The 17,781-nt window shown below is 34.3% G+C and overlaps 3 protein-coding genes across 4 annotated transcripts; 1 reads left to right on the forward strand and 2 right to left on the reverse strand.

Moving 5' to 3' along the window:
• Positions 1–223: 223 nt before the first annotated feature.
• Positions 224–1,084, reverse strand: LOC130810245 (uncharacterized). The gene has a single exon (XM_057676226.1). It carries the CDS (start codon positions 1,082–1,084, stop codon positions 224–226), a length of 861 nt encoding a protein of 286 aa, XP_057532209.1.
• Positions 1,085–1,509: 425 nt separating this feature from the next.
• Positions 1,510–10,176, reverse strand: LOC130810243 (general transcription and DNA repair factor IIH subunit TFB4). 2 transcript variants are annotated; one of them, XM_057676224.1, is made up of 13 exons: positions 10,016–10,176; positions 8,070–8,207; positions 7,890–7,987; positions 7,521–7,800; positions 7,275–7,321; positions 5,622–5,659; positions 5,494–5,539; positions 3,229–3,282; positions 3,078–3,146; positions 2,742–2,818; positions 2,536–2,631; positions 1,730–1,842; positions 1,510–1,650 (listed from the first exon to the last, which is right to left on the reverse strand). In XM_057676224.1, exons 2-12 carry the CDS (start codon positions 8,098–8,100, stop codon positions 1,773–1,775), a joined length of 906 nt encoding a protein of 301 aa, XP_057532207.1. In that variant the 5' UTR covers positions 8,101–8,207; positions 10,016–10,176; the 3' UTR covers positions 1,510–1,650; positions 1,730–1,772. The 2 variants fall into 2 exon arrangements, with proteins under 2 accessions (XP_057532207.1, XP_057532208.1); XM_057676225.1 differs by lacking the exon at positions 1,510–1,650 and having other exon boundaries at positions 2,765–2,818; positions 10,016–10,162.
• A 6,790-nt stretch (positions 10,177–16,966) lies between these two features.
• On the forward strand, positions 16,967–17,684 carry LOC130811199 (serine/threonine-protein phosphatase 7 long form homolog). Its single transcript, XM_057677397.1, has 2 exons — positions 16,967–17,355; positions 17,435–17,684. The coding sequence occupies exons 1-2, from the start codon at positions 17,002–17,004 to the stop codon at positions 17,522–17,524; spliced, it is 444 nt and encodes a 147-aa protein (XP_057533380.1). The 5' UTR covers positions 16,967–17,001; the 3' UTR covers positions 17,525–17,684.
• The last annotated feature ends 97 nt before the right edge of the window (positions 17,685–17,781 follow it).

Genomic DNA, 17,781 nt, shown 5'->3' on the forward strand with positions numbered 1-17,781 from the left:
AAAATCTTACAAAAATCATAAATACCTGCTTATTTCCAAAAATGTAAGTCATCTCAACCTCAAATATTAACAATCAATTAACATATAAGAACGAGAAAAAAAATAACCTTCATGAATATAAGAAGTATAATTGTTTTATTCATTCCACGTGGTGTAAATCAAAAAAAAGATGGATATACAGAAAACAACCACCCAAAACAATCACATACTAACAAACTGACTCTTAATCATGGAACGATGCACACAATTGAATGGCAGGTATTCCAAGTAATTTATCCATTATTTCCTCAAACGAACCAACTTTATCGATTTCTTCGTTTAATCTCCCAACAAACCCTTCACTTTTTTCCTCGGCATAAGCCAAAAATTTTGCCACCGAACTTGAATCTTCGTCCTCCCAACACTTCTTTCGGGTGTTTTTGAACTTCAACATTGGCTCCGAAACACCAAAACCCGCAGCATTACTTATATATTCTACCATTCCATCTAACAAACTCTTGGGAGCTTTATTTTGCAGATTAAACAGCAATATTTCTGCCATCCCTTTTTGAAATTCCTTCCTGATTCTATACTTAAAATCACTAAATTCCATCACAAAAGAGCTTATAGAAAGTGCATACCTGCTCTTGTTTCCAAAAGATTCGACAGCAACTGTATGGTAATTGGTTAAATTGTGGCTTACTAATTGGACATCGACCTGGTCGATGAGCTTTTCAGGCATGCTACTATCACTAGGAAAAAGAATTTTGGCAGCAAAAGTGGAAGAACTTTGAACTAACCGTATAGCTTGGTCGTTGGAGACATAAAAGAGTGTGAATTTCTTTCCCTCCGGAGTGTTCTTCATGTTGTTGACGACTGTAATCACGAAACCTTTAGACGACTCATGGTTCACCCATACAGACATGGTCCCTATTAAGAGGAAGATAAGAAGGCGGACAATAACAGAGTTGGATGACATGATTTCATTGCCGTTGTTCAATGATGGGCCCGCAAAGTTGGTATCAGTAGCAGATGAAGTTTTTTCTGTGGACGCTGCATGGCTTACCAATGGAAGCAGCGGTTGTTGGAGGTTCTTCTCATCCATGAATGAAGATGCTGTATTGATGAAATAGGATAGGGTAGATCCAGAAAATTTATAGAGACCAGACTAAAAATCAAATAAATGGGTTACCTAACAAATTTTCATGGTAGGTGATAATCGATTGCATTTAAGCAAATGGGTCCACATTCCCCAGCAAATTCTATACGTCTTACAAGCTATTTTCACCAGGTCATAATCCAAATCAAGCCTGTCTTGTTCTTCTGATTTTTTAAAGCACTATTTTTTTCTATTTTACGTGTTTAAATATACATAAATGATCACAGTACAAAAATAGAATTAATTGTCCAGAAAATAGAAACTATTCTGCTTACTATGAAACTGTTCGAAGCAATCAAAAAAGCTATCTGGTGCTAATACAATGAGACAAAAAACTTTGATATTTTGGCAAAAAATTGTAGGGGATAAACATTTCCTAACCAACTAGGCCAACACAGAAGTCACTGCAGGATCAGAAAGCTGTGTGATCCTGGTACCATTTTCCACGATTGGTTTTATAAAAGTTTCAATAAAAAGATTTCAAGGTCTGCATGATCACAGCGAAAACTGACCTGCAAGTAAATTTGGTACAAACCTCAGATATGAGCTATTTGATAGATTAAAAAAAGGGTAAAAGTAACAGGCCAATACCATCGCATGAGCTAAATAACAAAGTTGAGCAGGGAAGCATGCATCATGATGGGTTTTTTCTCTTCTTACTTGATGAAGATGACACATCCGTCTGGGGTCGACCATATTCTGACCTGTTTATTCACATTAAGAAAAATGTAGAACAGAGATGCTATCAGTATCAGATGATGTATAGGAAGGCCCGTATATGAACGACTCTAGCACTTGAAACTGAGAACGAATTGATTCCATGATACTTTGGCAGTGTCTTTTGACTAGTACCAATAAATAATTGTTTAGCCTAGCCTATGAACATGCCCCACTCAAAAGGATGTCAAACGACCTAAATTGACTTGTAACTAACAGAGAGCAAGTCTAAGGGTGCTTGGACTAAGACATTAAAACTAATCAGCATGTAGTCATGTACTAAATCACAGCTAAATTGGAAGGGAGAGAAATTCATTATGTAGTTCTCTATAATTTCACCAGAACAAGACAAGGAGGGAAGCAACTAATCAAATCAGATTCACATCCACTACTATTGCACTTACACTGAGCAAAACTAAATTGCTTATGCATACTACTAAGCATGCTCCTTAACAATAATAGTACGAGTTATAAGCAACAACACTCCATTATCCCAATGTCACCACTAAGTACATCACAGATGGGCAGGGTTGGGGGGATTGGATGTAGGCAACCTTAATAAGTAAAAACAATAATTCTACAAAAAGACCAAGAAAAACAGCAAAAAGGCGGTAGCTTCAAGCATTCAAAAAACTGCAGGATACGAATAGAAATTTAGCAGTTGGGAGAATATCACTCACCCACATGTTGAGCACTTTTTGTGATGCTCACAGAATATTGACAAGCATACCGAACATATGTAACCCATATCGATCGTATTTTTGTGGCAAAAACACCTGCAAGTTTGTATTGATGAACATGCAAAAGTCAATAACTTCATATTATTGGCGAATCATAGATATAAAACACTAAAATTTTTACATATTGCGAAGCAAAAATAACTTACGAGGCACGGAAATCAATGCCTACATGTTTTGGAAGCTGTATGAAGTTCCTCGAGTGCAAATCAGTTGCAAATACAGTCTGCATATTTCAAGCAAATCAAGCCAAACGCAGTAAGGCATAGAAGACTGTAAAAAAGGCTGGGAATGAAACTCAATGTCCTTGCCGAAGGTTGCAAGGCAGCCATAGAATTGCAGGGACATACAGCAGGTTTATCCCAAGGTAGTCTTAATCACTAAAGTGGTAACATGGGGAGCGAGGTTGTCTTATTTTTTTATTTTTTTGGGCGGGGGAGATGATATATATAAGGGGTGCATGATTAAAATAAACAGAAACTTACAGAAAGATACTGAAATAACCCGTCTAATTGTTGTGGTTTCAAATAGACCCCGCCAGTAATATATGATGCCTGTATTTCAAAAGCAACTGCATAGTAAGAGTGAATATAAAAGTATAAAACCAAAAATTAAAGATGAAAAGAGTTATGCTACCTGCTGCAAAAAAGCAGAATGTTGTGTTCCTATAACACAAGAATCAATGGGGACCTACATGTAAATCAACCACAGGTATCAGTTTATACAAGGCCAAAGATCCAACAATTACATTCATGATGTCCCATTATAATGAAGATAAGGGTGTCATTACAAAAGTTAATTGCTATAAGGAAGGCTTTACTGAGTGAAAGAAATTGTAAAGTGTAAGAACTTAATGAATGATGCCTTAGAAACACAAAAGAAACAACACAGGCTCAGATGATAATGCAAAAACACATATCATCATCTACCCGAAACAAATCTCTAAAAACATTTGCAGGCTGAAGTATCCCTTTCTACCATCAAGTTGTAATAGAACCAAAGCGTGATTCAATGGATTTCAACTACTTACTTCCTCAGCTTATTCCCAAATCTTATTATACAGCCTGCTAAGTTATAATACAAACAAATATCCGACAAGGGGCTTTAGAGATACTCAAACTTTGTCTCCTTCAGTCATCAATTTCTAAAATAACTAAAAAGTGTTGTGGTGTATGGTGTTTGCTGAAGGTATTATATTGGTGGATGAGATTCCCCAATACCGGACGCTTGTCTGATCTCCAATCTAGCAGGGTCGATCGATCCAGATTGCGGAACAGTACTGCACTGGGTTGTGTGGCAAATCTTTAAAGACTACAACCTGCAAAATGTACGTCTCCAACAACAAAACTTGAGGATGATTTATTTTACATCTCCTTATAGCTCATTTGGCATCCATTCTTTTTTTTTTTGAGAAAAATTTTGGCATCCTTTTACAACAAGCTTCCACCAAAATATCTGGAGAACATTTTTTTTTGTTCTTACTTCTTTTTATTCTTTAAAATTTTCAGAAATTTAAAATATATATATATATATATATATATATATATATATATATATATATATATATATATATATGAAGAAATTCAAGTGAGAACCATATTTATATGAGAACCATGAGAAACAATCTGCATGACAAAAAAGTGTTACTTTTTTAACAAAGGTGTTACTTTTAGGCAGAAAAGTGTTACTTTTTTTTTGAAAAGAAAAGATGATAGTTTTAGGCAAATAAGTGTTACTTTAAAAAAAAAAATTCTAAAAAGAACTCACAAAAAGGTGTTACCTTTTATATAAAAAGTTGTTACTTTTCCATAAAAAATGTGTTACTTTGTATTTATATTTTTTCTGAAAGTAACACTTTTTGCTAAAAAGTATCAGATTTTTTAAAAAACAAAACTAACAATTTTTTTTGTGCAAAAGTAACACCTTTTCTGTGAAAATGTAACACATATTTTATCGGAGATTTTGGTTCTCACGGTTCTCATATAAGCTTAGTTCTCACTGGAACTTGACCATATATATATATATATATATATATATATATATATGATATGAAGAAAAGATATTTATTATACACAATCTTTCCGGAGTCACTATAGATAACGACCTGCATTTCTGTTCCCGTCCTACATCCCCACCGTATTGCATTTCGAGAAACAATCATGAGACTAAAGAAAGGATCAGTACAAAGTTAGAAAAGTGAAACACAAGTAGGAATCGAGGGGATATAGACTAAGATGGAGAATATTATAGGATGCCAATTTGGTACAAAGGAATCAAGTAGACTGGTTGTAAGATTCATTGGAGCAATAAAGAACTACAACCAAGATATGACGCAAAGGATTAACGTGGTAGTCTCAAGTGGACAAGTGCCACTGAGATTTATGTGAACGTGGAATTCCTTTTAAGTTAAAGAGAAAACTTTATCGCATAGCCATTATCCAGAGAAAATGTATCAATGAGAAGGGATTTTAAATCAGATCACAATATAAAGATATGGGTAGCTGAGATGTGTATGCTACAAATAATGAAGAGCAAATTTCTACACCAAAGAAACTGAAGATAATACACACTCAACAGGAAACCTGCAATGACAACAAGAGAACTCCCAAAAGCATTTCTAAAACCTTCCCTACGAATAGTTGTCATCTTTAGTAATTAAGAAAGGAAAATAATATAATAATTAAGATAAACTACCTAAATCGTATCACCTGTTGTTTTCCAAGTAATGCAACGAGTATATTTTCCCAAAGTTGCACGGCAAAGGATTATCAGAGGAAAATGTAACTTACTCGTGAACTTATCCCTATTTCTAGGTAAACCAACTTGAAATGTTTCGGAATTCCAAAACATTGAACTAGAGTACTAAACAAATCTCTGCATAGCAAATAGAAGTTGCAGTACCATGGAACGCTGAGCTGAGAATATGGAATTCATCACAGCAACATATCTGGCAAAAGATAAAAAAACACTTAATATTTTAATGGTAAAACAAACAAAAAGTAAGAATGAAAAAAGAAAAAAGAACATACTGCTCAGGTCCATCAGGGGATCCATGTAGGCATAATATCTGCCAGTAGAACTCATAAATTATTAATTATTTCAACAAATTTATCTCAAGTTACAAGTATAACAACAGCTAGAATTCTTCATTTGACACCAAATAATGGGTGCCACGTGCCACCCAAAATCATACACACCTATGCCGTGTAAGTCTTAAAATATGAAAGAAGCAACTCCAATCATGTCTAAGAGACAATCAAAACTAGTGCGTCTATTCTCAATGGAGTCATAGAATTATAATTCTTTAGTTTCGAATTTAAATAAAATGTAGTAAAATAGTTCATTCAAATTTGCGATTCTTATGTTAAGTTGTAGATGATGTTTGCAATCAAGGGCCAAACGGAAAACAACCACTTTGTTATTATAATGGAAAAGTTGCATATATCAACCCCCAAACCTTGCACAGGCAAGAACTGCTTAAATAAACATTAATATGTTGTTATAGATAATCAAAACTAGAGACAATCTATTTATTATTACTTCTAGAATGGCTAATTTGTGTACTTCAAATCCTTCTTCACCACTAATTTAGGATCCAATTTAGAAGGATTTGGGCATGTAATTAAATGCATTCTGTATACAACACTTTGGAATGACTGAAAATGTCCAATTGACATGACATAAAAGCTAATCAAGAATGCATAATTATAGAAGAAAGTAAATATGAAAATTTGATGCATGACCTAGTTACTTCATAGAACATAAGTTACAATAGTACAAGAGTAAGCAGCAAAGGTGGGTGTCATACTTACGAAGGATAATTCTTAGAGGTGTTCAAATGATGTTCGAGATCTTGAATAAGGTCCATGTATAAAAAAAGTCCTTAGTCCAAGAGAAACAAAATCTTATCAAGAGTCAAGGTATGAAAGTGCAAGGTGAATGGTGAAGTATAAAAAGTTAATACAAAAACCCTACTTGGACAGTCAACTACACGTCTAAATGAGGAAGTCAAAATGACTCTAGGTTCATGAATGTTAAAGGAGAATGTTAAAGGAGTTACAAGTTGATCATTGTACATACATTAATATGGGTGTTCATGATGATGGGAGAATTAATATTTGAGCGCTATAATGAGCATCTTAAAAAGCCCTATTGACACGCAAAAGGGAGTGTTATGGAACGCAACTCAATGGAAAACTTGAATTTAATTTTTATAATAACAAAACAAAAAATCCAATAAAAAGACTTGATTTTCTTAATAAACATGCAAACATTGTGTAGAGCACCAATTCAAGAGAAGTTCTTAGTGATGTTTTGAGTGTTCGGATAACCAAGCTTAGTTATCAAAAGTTGCTTTAAAACTCAACACAAATTGATACTCTATGTTAGGATTTGAGTGGTTTGCATTGTTGCTGCTTTTTTGAGAATTTTTAACTCTACAATACAATTCTAACACCTCGAAATATGCGTCAATAGTTACCAATTTTGGTTTTACTAAAGTTTATAGCTAAACAAAAATCCATTAATTGATCATTAATTCCAAAATGAGAGATTATATAAATAAACAAAATGCTCATATTTGATATTAACACTTAGCTAAAAATATATCAATACAAACATAACCAACGATCACAAGCTTACAAATCAAAAACACAAAAGACCGTCAAGATCAAGAAACTCACCCTAGGCTGCGGATGAAGTGGCCCTGATCGAAAAATGCGTTGAATATCTAATTCCACAAAAAGTTAATTCAAACAAAAACCAAAAAGTTCTCGTACAATAACCTCAGAGGACACTACATGTAAATAATAATCCACAAAAGTCTTGCTATCGTTTAAAATTTTCAGGTTCAATTTGCAAACCAACAATCGCTATTCATTTACTTCCACCTAATTAAAAATAAAAAAATTAAACAAAAGAAAGGATACAACAAAGGGCCATAGAAAGGGAACCAGATAATAGAGAGGAACCGACACCATTAATACCATTAACAGTATCACCCAAACTCTCATCTTCATCAATAAATTTCTCCAATTTTTTGAGAGCTTGAGAGCAAAACGCCGGCATTTTAACATCATTGGAGTTTTGATCAGTAGAAGTCAATGAAGATGAATCAAAAATGTATCCACATGTGTTATGCCCAGTAGCAATTATCACTACTTGGTTTAACTGATTTAGTAGCAAAATTGAATTGACAAATGATAGAACCTACAAGAATAAGAGAGAAAAGAAACAAAATTAATGAAAAAGAAATGAGTAACGACAGAACGGAAAAAATTAGGGTTAAGGGGTTTTACATGAGAGAGAGAGTCGGAGAAGGAGAAAGAAGATGAAAATGAAGAATTCCAAAAGTACGGGTTTGTGTCGAGTAGTAGCACCACTAGACTTACATCATCTGCAAGGAAAAAGTTTGTTTGAATTGAGGGAACTGAAATTGTTAGGGAATCTGAAAATTGAAGAATTGCTAGTAGTTTTACCAGTGTAGAGCTTTGAAGCGATGGGAGCCATGGTCGTTGGAGCTTTGCGTTGGAAGTCGTATTGCAATGGTTCTCGTACTACTTGGGGTGTTTTGGCAATATGTGACTCTCTCAAAATAATGTTTTAGTCTTTGTTTGCTTGAAGCCAATTGAAATAAGGAATGAGATTAAAAATAAGAAAGTGTAAGTAGGTGTTCTCTTCAACTTATTTTTTTGACTTATTACTTATTCTTATTGGAATCAGATCAGATCAGACCAGATCAGATCAGATCAGATCAGATCAGATCAGAACTATTCAGATCAGATCAGAAAGTTTCAGATCAGACCAGATCAGATCAGACCAGATCAGACCAGACCAAATCAGACCAGACCATACCATTATTATTATTATTATTACTATTATTATTATTATTATTATTATTATAATTATTACTATTATTATTATTATTATTATTATTATTATTATTATATTAGTATTATTATTATTATTATTATAATTATTATTATATAATAATAATAATATTAATAATAATAATAATAATAACACTCTAGGATACCTCAGTCCAATAAAACATGATGATATTAGATATCATATGCCTCAGTTTTGTGTTGGTCCACCTCCTACAGGGATGCTTGAACATTTTAATTACAGACACTCATCCTTGCGTACGACAATTGAGAGATGCTTTGGAGTGCTAAAAAATCAATGGAAGATATTGAAAAATATGCCTAGTATGGAGATCAAATATCAGTTGGCTATTATGGTGTCAACATTTACGCTTCATAATTTTATTCGCCTACATCAATTAGGTATCCAAATATCAAGTGGGGTTAACATTGAACCAAGAAGTGATACCAACATGTTTAACACAGAGCGCAAGAATGAAATGGATAGAATCCAACTAAATATAGCCAACCATATTTGGGCATCAATCCAAAGAGAAGCAGAAACATCGTAGTTTTTGATGTTTAATTTGTAGCATGTAATGTATGTATATTATTATTAGATGGAGAAACTATGTAGTATGTAATAATAATAATAATAATAATAATAATAATAATAATAATAATAATAAAAACAACAACAACAACAACAACAACAATAATAATAATAATAATAATAATTTAACTACTACTATTAATAACAAACTCAATGAAACCAAATCAAATCAGATCAGATCAGACCAGACCAGATCAGATCAGATCAGACCAGACCAGACCAGATCAGACCAGATCAGACCAGACCAGACCAGATCAGATCAGATCAGACTGAATCAGACCAGATCAGACTAGATCAGATCAGATCAGATCAGACCTTAGTAAATTCAGACCTTATCCAATCAGATCAGACGAAGAGAACAGGGCCTAAGTCTTTGTGATAAATGTTTTGAGAGAGGGCGGTATTTGAGGGACTCACACCTTTGGAAGAATTTGTGGAGTCTTGACTGTTCCCTAAGGCTCGCCATTTTTTTAAGGAGAGCAAGCAAAGGTAGTTTGGCGATGAACAAAGTGTGATTCCGTAGATATTTGTCATTCTCTAATAGAGTGCCAATCAATACTTGAGTTTTGGATTGATCATGTAACATCCGTTTTTTTTAAATAATAATAATAATAAATAAATAAATTTCAGAAGTTTTAAAAAAAAAATAATAATAATAACTCTTCATTAACAAATGACTTCCCACTTCTCCCTCTCAATCTTATAACTAACCTCACTTACCTATTATAAATTAAACCAATTACCCTTAATTTCATTCAAATTATTACCCACACTTCCTTTTTCTCCTACAAACTCTTTCTCCATCTTCCAATTGCTTAAAATTTAATCAAAGAAAAGGCAAGATTTTGATATTAAAGGTACGTAATTTCATCTCTTTATAATATTGTTCTACCAATTTCAATCCAAACTACACATTTTGTATTTGATAAAAAAAATTATTTCTGACCTTAGTTTCCGGCGATAAAGCAGTCACCGGGATATCACCGGCGTGCGACGGCGACCACCGAAGCCACCGCCGGCCGGCACCTTCTCGTTCTTCCTTCTCCCTTTCTCCTTCTCTCTCTTCCTTCCCTTTCTTCTTTCTTTTCGTGGGTATCCTGGGATCAAAACCCACCTTTCTCTTTTTTTAGTAATCATGATTTCTTTATTTTTTTTTTATTATTTTCTCTTTTCTTTTAACCCTTACAATTTTAAATCTTATAATAAAATGAGTTAACTATGTTATTTAAATTCTTGCTCTTTTATACTACTCTTAAAATTTTAAATTACATATTTAAAATTATTCTTTTTAAATAGAGTATATAAAAGGAAAAGGAGTCTTTTAATTTATTTATATGGGTTGATCGGGGTATTAACTTGAGATATATTATTTTCTCGTGTAGACAGCGGATTCGTAGACAGAGATTATTAGGAGCGTACGTTGTCTAGGATCGCGTAACAAGGGAATTCTCAATGTCCATCTAATTAGGACTATCCCGTTAGTATTATGTGCTAAGTGATAATTAATGTGTTTAAATAGAATGCATGATTTTATGTAACATTATTTTGTATGATATTATGTCTTATATATTCTCAAATTATATCTACTATTATTTTTGTCAAACTTAAATTTATAATTACTATTTTGATGAAATTTATATTATTATTTTGATAACGAAATTAGATACGGTTTAATTTGAAAGAGAAATACTTATAATATTATTATTTTGATGAAAGTTATATTATTATTTTAATAATAATTTTAAATGCGATTGAATTTGGGAGAAAAATATTATGATATTAATATTGCAATTGAATATTCTTGAGATATATTTTTCTTGGGAAACCTATGATCATAATAAAATGTATAATGTATGTTTGATTATATGTTTGTGTGCTCGCGAGTAATTATTAATATATATTAAATCACGTAAAGTATAACACGAGGGAAATGAAGCTTTTATATTTGTTGTGATCCAAGTATAAGGGCGATGAACAGGTTGTCCTGTTTGGTTAGTATAGCTGCCGACAGGTATTACTATTTCTGATACTTGATACGATGTTTGGTCTTCCTTCTATTTCTACTCTGCTGGCCTTGAATTATTTGGGGTGACGACCTCTTGATGAAGTAGGTATAGGGGTAAAGCCTCGGCCTACGTACTGGCGTTCTCGTTCCCTCAAATTAAAAATTGATTATGTGTTTGTCATTATTAAATATCAAATTAATAAATTGGTTTATGTGATATTATATATATTGTTTTCTCAAATTGTTTTCTTTTAAACTCAGCTATATATTATTTTCTAAAATTATTTTAAATTTAATTATATTTTATTTTCTTAAACTATTTTCAAACTTAATCGTTTTACGGGATGGAGTTGAAATTACTCAATTTTCTGATTTTGGGAGTTTTTCCCTTGTTTTTCTTGCATTCTTATGTTGCAGTTTGTTGATTACGTGGGAATCATGGAGTGAGGATCACTTAGAAATATAGCTTTTATTAGAGTCGTATTTCAGTTAAAAATTTTTTTTAGTTGTTTAAATTTTATATAGACATAGATTGCGTTTCAGTCTTTTCTTATGTTGTAAAACCCTTTGTTAGATTTAAAGTTACTAAGTTATTTCTTAGTCGTTAAGCCTTACATTTATTTTATTAGAAATAGATGTGGCGGTAACACTCCCATGAGTAGGTTTTGGCTCATGTTTTTCATTAAAGGTGTTTTCAAAAGTCCGACCTATTATGAGGGTGTTACAGATCACCCTGTTAATCAATTGATGTTTACGGCACCAAAGAATTCTTTTAAGGATTTATTTCATTGGTTAGAGGAATAGTGTTCAACCCAAACTATACTTGTTGTTGTCTCAACCTTCAAGGTCATTTGGTATGTTCGTAATCAGAAGATCTTCGAAGGCAGCTCCCCCTATCTCAAAGCTACTACTGCAAATTTTGCTACTGTGTACACGATTACAGCAGCTATGCTGCTCATGTTTATACAAACGTAAGTGTTGTGAACTGTCCAATTTCAAGCAGCTAGAGCCCTCCTCTACTAACTGGATGAAGCTTAATGTCGATGCTAATATTGCGGGGGATGGTGATATGGCTTGGGTAATGTTGTTAGGGATGATAAAGGCCATCTTCTAATGACAAGCGTTCGTCGAGTGCGTGCATATTGGTACCCCGAGTTGGGTGAATTAGTTGCGCCTTGCTACGGACTTCAATTAGCTTTGATGTTTGGGTACTCTCACATTATCATAAAACAGGGATAATTTCTTTGTGATCAATGGCATCCTCAATCAGATTAAGGGGTGTGCTCCTCTATTCCTACTGTTTGAGCGCATTAATAGGCTTAAAGCTTCTTACGTTGATTTCAAATGTAATCTCATAAGTAGAAATAGTAACTCAGCTGCTCATTTAGTAGCTAGATAGAACTTAAGCTTAATGGGTGACTTTGTATTTATGCACCCCTTTCCCAAAAGTCTTATATCTTCGGTTGATCTTGATTTTATATTATTTCTAATTTTTTTTTAAAAAAAACCTATTAACTTTTTTTTGTTTATCTTTTTACTCTTTCTTTTTCTTTTTCACATTTATCTTTAACTCTTCGAATATTTGAAATAGATAGGATTAATTATAAAAAAAAAACATCAAACAAGAGCAAAATCAACTTATTTTCAAATGTAAGCGCCTAATTTCCAAACCTGAGGTATGGGTCTGCTCGCACTTATTAACTGCGAACAAAGAGTTTGATTCAAAAAAAGTTAAAGGAGTTGTTTGCACTTACTAACTGCGAACAAAGTAGTTGACTTTTTTTGACCAAATACCCTGTTCGCAGTTAGTAACTGGAACAACATCGTGCCTAAATACAGCAGCTTCTTTCTTCCTTCCCCATTTCAGTAAAAATTAAAAACCCTAAGCCCTAAAAGTCGACTTCCCCCTTTCAAAAACCACTCTTAGACTACTTCAATCCATCAATTCTTACATTCCTCTTCCAAATTAGCTCTTCCAGTTTAGTCTGGGATAATCTAGATTGCACAAAGGTAAAATTTTATGCGTTTTTTTGAGTTTTTATTTCGTTTTTTAGGGTTTTAATGAAGTTTGCTTATATACTCAAATATAGGTCACTAGTTCTAAAATCAACATTCTTCTAAGTCATCCACAACTCATCAAGGTAATGTTTAATTGTTTTAATAGCTTTATTTTGATGTTTTTGAAGTATTGTTGTTGATGAGCAATAGAATTTTATGTACATTATATGTTATTAGAAATTTTGATGTTCTTATTAGAAATATTATTTATGAACTTATTAATTGATTTATTACTTGAATTTTATGTACATTATATATTATTAGAAATTTTGATGTTGTTATTTATTAATTGATTTAGTTACATTATATGTTAGAAATACTATTTATTGTTTATTATTATTTTAATATTATACATGACTTTATTACTTTACATATCAAAAAGATTATAATCAAATGAATACAATGTACTTGTATTGGCATGAAGTTGATAATAATGTTGATTTTGTTTGTATTCATGTAAAAATGACTTCATTTCGTGTGGCTATAGTATGTTTTTGGAATGGTTTTATTCGAGAAAGTAGTAGCAATGTTCATTATGTTGGGGGTAGACGTAGGTTGCTTGCATGCAACTCGCAACTCGAACATGGATTTGAATGAGTTTAAATGTCTTATATGTTCTAATATTGGATTGGACTCCATTAGAAGTACCGTTAATATAAGTTTTAAATATGCCATGAGTGGACAATTGCTAACCTTTTCCGGTTGAGGATGATGAGGCTATAGATGCTATGTGGGAGCATTCAAAGTCTACCTAAATTCCCTCTTTGGAGTTATACGTAGTTGTTTCTAATCCTACTCCTACGCCTATGCCTATATCAACTCAAGAAACTCAAAATCCTTTTGTTCCTTCACCATCTTGTACTCCTTCTCAACCCCCCCGAATCAAGTTCCAATTGATTCAATGGTTAACTTAGGAGAAAGTAATAAGATGGGACCATGATGGTAATGAGAGTAATGAGCTTGTTGACGATCCTTCTAAAGATGATGTGGATGTGGATGAGGAAGCCCTAGCAAATGACATGACCCTAGGCAACATTCCTACAGTCATTGCTCCTACACCTTATGTCCTATGTCCGCCTCTATATGAGTACGTGGAGGACAACTCTTGGGAGGACCTGAGCTTGTGATACCACTTACACCGAAGAAGGGGAGTTGGAGAAGGGTATGACGTTTGATAGTAAGGAAGCGTTGTTGGAAGCTGTTAGAGTGTATCATATTCGTAGAAATGTGGAGTATAGAACGGAGACTTCAAACCAAACCATCCTTACCTTGAATTGTAAGCGGGGTTGTTCATGGAGACTTAGGGCTAGGCTTGATGCATATTCATCTTCATGGCGTATTGTTACATAAAATGATAAGCATGGGTCTTGTGTTTTGGGTAGTGACACTGTCTCAGCTGGAAACATTCACTTGACATCTTCTGTTATTAACAATGTGATTAGAAACTATGTTTCCAAGACCCATCAATTAAGGTATCTGTCGTTCGGCAGATGGTTAAAGATCGTTGTAGTATAGAAGTGAATTATAAGCGAGTGTGGTGTGCTAAGCAACAAGCCTTGTTGTCCATATATGGAACTTGGGAAGGTTCTTATTCTCTTCTAATATTAGAGTAGTTGAGTGGTTTTTTAAGGAAGACAATGACGCGGGTGTATATGTGCGACCTAATATTAGAACCTTCCAATGTGTCTTTTGGGCTTTTAAACCTTGCATTGAGGGCTTCAATCATTGTAAACCTCTTATCGCCATTGACGACACCTACTTGTATGGTAAGTATCGTCATACCTTATTGACTGTCACTCCCAAGATGGTGATAAAGGAATCTTTCCATTAGTGTTTGCCTTGGTTGAGAAGGAGTGTATATGTGCATGGTTGTGGTTCATGGCTTGTATTCGTAAGCATGTCACACAGAGGATGGGTTTATGCGTTACTTCTGATACACACGTGGGTATTTTAGAAACCACGGAAGAGCCGGAGTGGCAACCACCTTATGCCCATCATAGGTTTTGCTTATGTCACTTAGCAACTTTAATCGTGCTATGGGTAATGTTCAACTGAAGAAGTTGTTTAGTATAACTATTAAGCAAATACAACAAGCTAAGTTAATGAATGGCTTGAAGGCAATCGGGATTGCAAAACGAGAGGCAATTTTCTGGATTGATGACGTAGGTGAGATGTCTAAGTGGTCGTTGTGTCATGATGGAGGTCATAGGTATGGCGTTATGATATAGGTTGGCTATGTATTAAAAAAGAACCAAACTATAAACACACGTTTGTATTTTGAAGTTTCGAATTCAATAAATAAGGCTGATTGGTTTCTATTGTAATGGAATTGTTTTGTGATTTTTGTGGTTTGAAACAATGAAAATTAAGAAAGATATGTTGATTGAACAACTTAAAAATGGCTGAACCAAAGTTTTAATTTCGATACAGAATTCACCACGAAATTAAAGCTATGGGCTCCTAAGAACACATTCAATCTTTAGCCAAAAAAATGAAAAGCAAAGGAACTTCAACTTACTTTCAACTATTCCAAGTTAAAATTAAATTGCAAAAAAAGAACAAGAAATGCTCAAAGGTTGTTTGTATTAAAGATGTAATGGAAGTGAATGAATTACAAGAGCGCAAGTAGCCTATTTATACTAAAGGATTCAGCTACCAAAGATTACAACTTGCAAACTCCCAACAGCTATATTTTATAATCTAGTGGATAAAAGCAAGTCTCCAACAACTATATTTTTAAATCTAGTGGATAAAAACAAGTCTCCAACAACTATATTTTAAGTCTCCAACTTGATTTGAATTGATTTGCAAATGTCCTTCAATAATCTTCATATATCCTTGATGATTTTCAGCCATTTTGTTGATTTTATGGCTGAATGTTTGCTTTGATTCTTGCTTCGCACGCTTTGTAAATTTCGAACCCAATTGAGCAAAAATAAATACTAGACTTAAAAGAAAATTACAACTCAACTAACTAAACAAGAGACATGATTAAGCTTGATCCTAAACCTGGCTTAATCATCTCTAAGACTTTTTATTGTAAAAGAAAACAAAAGGACTCAAATATTCGAAATAAAATAAAAGACTTAAATAATACGACCCAAAAAAGAAGACTTAGTTTATGACTACGAAATTAAAGGACTTCAGCTTTGGACCTTGAATTTGAGCGTCTTCCATTTGATGTATCATTATATTGATCTTGGCCAGCTTATGAGAATTAGATGTAGGTGATCCTACATCACGTTACTAACACGAACTTAGTTGAAGTTTTCAACTATGTGATGAAGGGTGTACGTTTCTTACCTTTGACAACACTAGTTGAATTCACCTTGTATCGGGTATAGTTGGGGTTCCGCGGCCCTAAGGTACTTGTACAGGAGGCTCTGTGGTGCTGCCCAGAAGAATGTCAGAGATATTGCAGGACCATTAGCCATATTACAGGTAATAATAATAATAATATTAATAATAATTTATATTAGTAAATTACATACTAATTACATTTGCAATTGTTAGTTGTGGGCGTGGGAGCATATTCTGATCGGCCAACCTTACAGAAGTGTTGGTCGTGGTGAAGTTGCTCCTCCGCAACAACCCCTACCAGATGCTGCATAAGGATCATGGTAGAATTTTGTGCGCCGAACGCGCAAACACACAGGGACCGATTTAGGATTCTACCGGGACCAGTTAGACCTGCTACAACCCAACCAGGTAAAGATTTCACTACTCATTAACATTATTGCAATTTAATTAACACATCATTTACATTTTCATAACATATATTACAGTTTTTGTGGGATCCGTTCCCTATTGAAGCCTACGCAGCTGTGCCCGAGCATTCGTGGATTCAGTCAGGTGCGTGGAGGGTTTCTATGCCACTCATATGCTTCGACATTGTCGAAGTACATCTACCGGAGCGTGTATTGCGCCAATATGAGTTGGTACAGGGCATTCCACCACCTTGCGACATTGAACCCGAGTTGCACCTTATTTCCCGCAAGAATCAGGGTACGACGAATTGGACGAAGATCAACGGAGGCCACATCGCTCATTGGGATCAGAGACTGGAGCTACTAGCCCAAGGTGCACCAATCGATGTTGTTGGCGCACCTACTACACCTGACTACATGCCGTGGTTCCTCTCCATCACTCCCCGATGGATGACACCACGTGACGTTACTGCAGCGGCACAGTATGCTCCTACTGCGCCTACGATGATCCAATTTGTAAGTCTTCATTTGCATTTAAATGATTAAGTTGCCAATTACATAATATAATATTACATTAACTAATTATTAATTGCAGGCACAAGGTGTGCCAGCCGTGATCCGGTCTAGCCACGAGGAGTCAGTACGGGAGATTGCGCAAGACATGCTTTTCGGCACGCAATTTTAGCACTTCATACCGGAAGTCTTTGCGGAGTCATCACCTGCTACTGCCGATGTGCACGCCTCATCTCTTCCTCATGACGTTTATTTGGAGAAGATGAACTTGTCATACTCGGTGACGTTGCGGGGACCTCGTAGGCTGGGCCATCCCAGCCATCACAATACCAGTCCCCTCCCTTACCAGAGCGATATTGTAACACCCCGGCCCCTCGGACCGCTGGTGACTACTCTTGGAGACTGTAGACTAGCCCCACAAACCAACAC

Source organism: Amaranthus tricolor, chromosome 4, assembly GCF_026212465.1.
Source record: "Amaranthus tricolor cultivar Red isolate AtriRed21 chromosome 4, ASM2621246v1, whole genome shotgun sequence".
Lineage (NCBI taxonomy): Eukaryota > Viridiplantae > Streptophyta > Magnoliopsida > Caryophyllales > Amaranthaceae > Amaranthus > Amaranthus tricolor.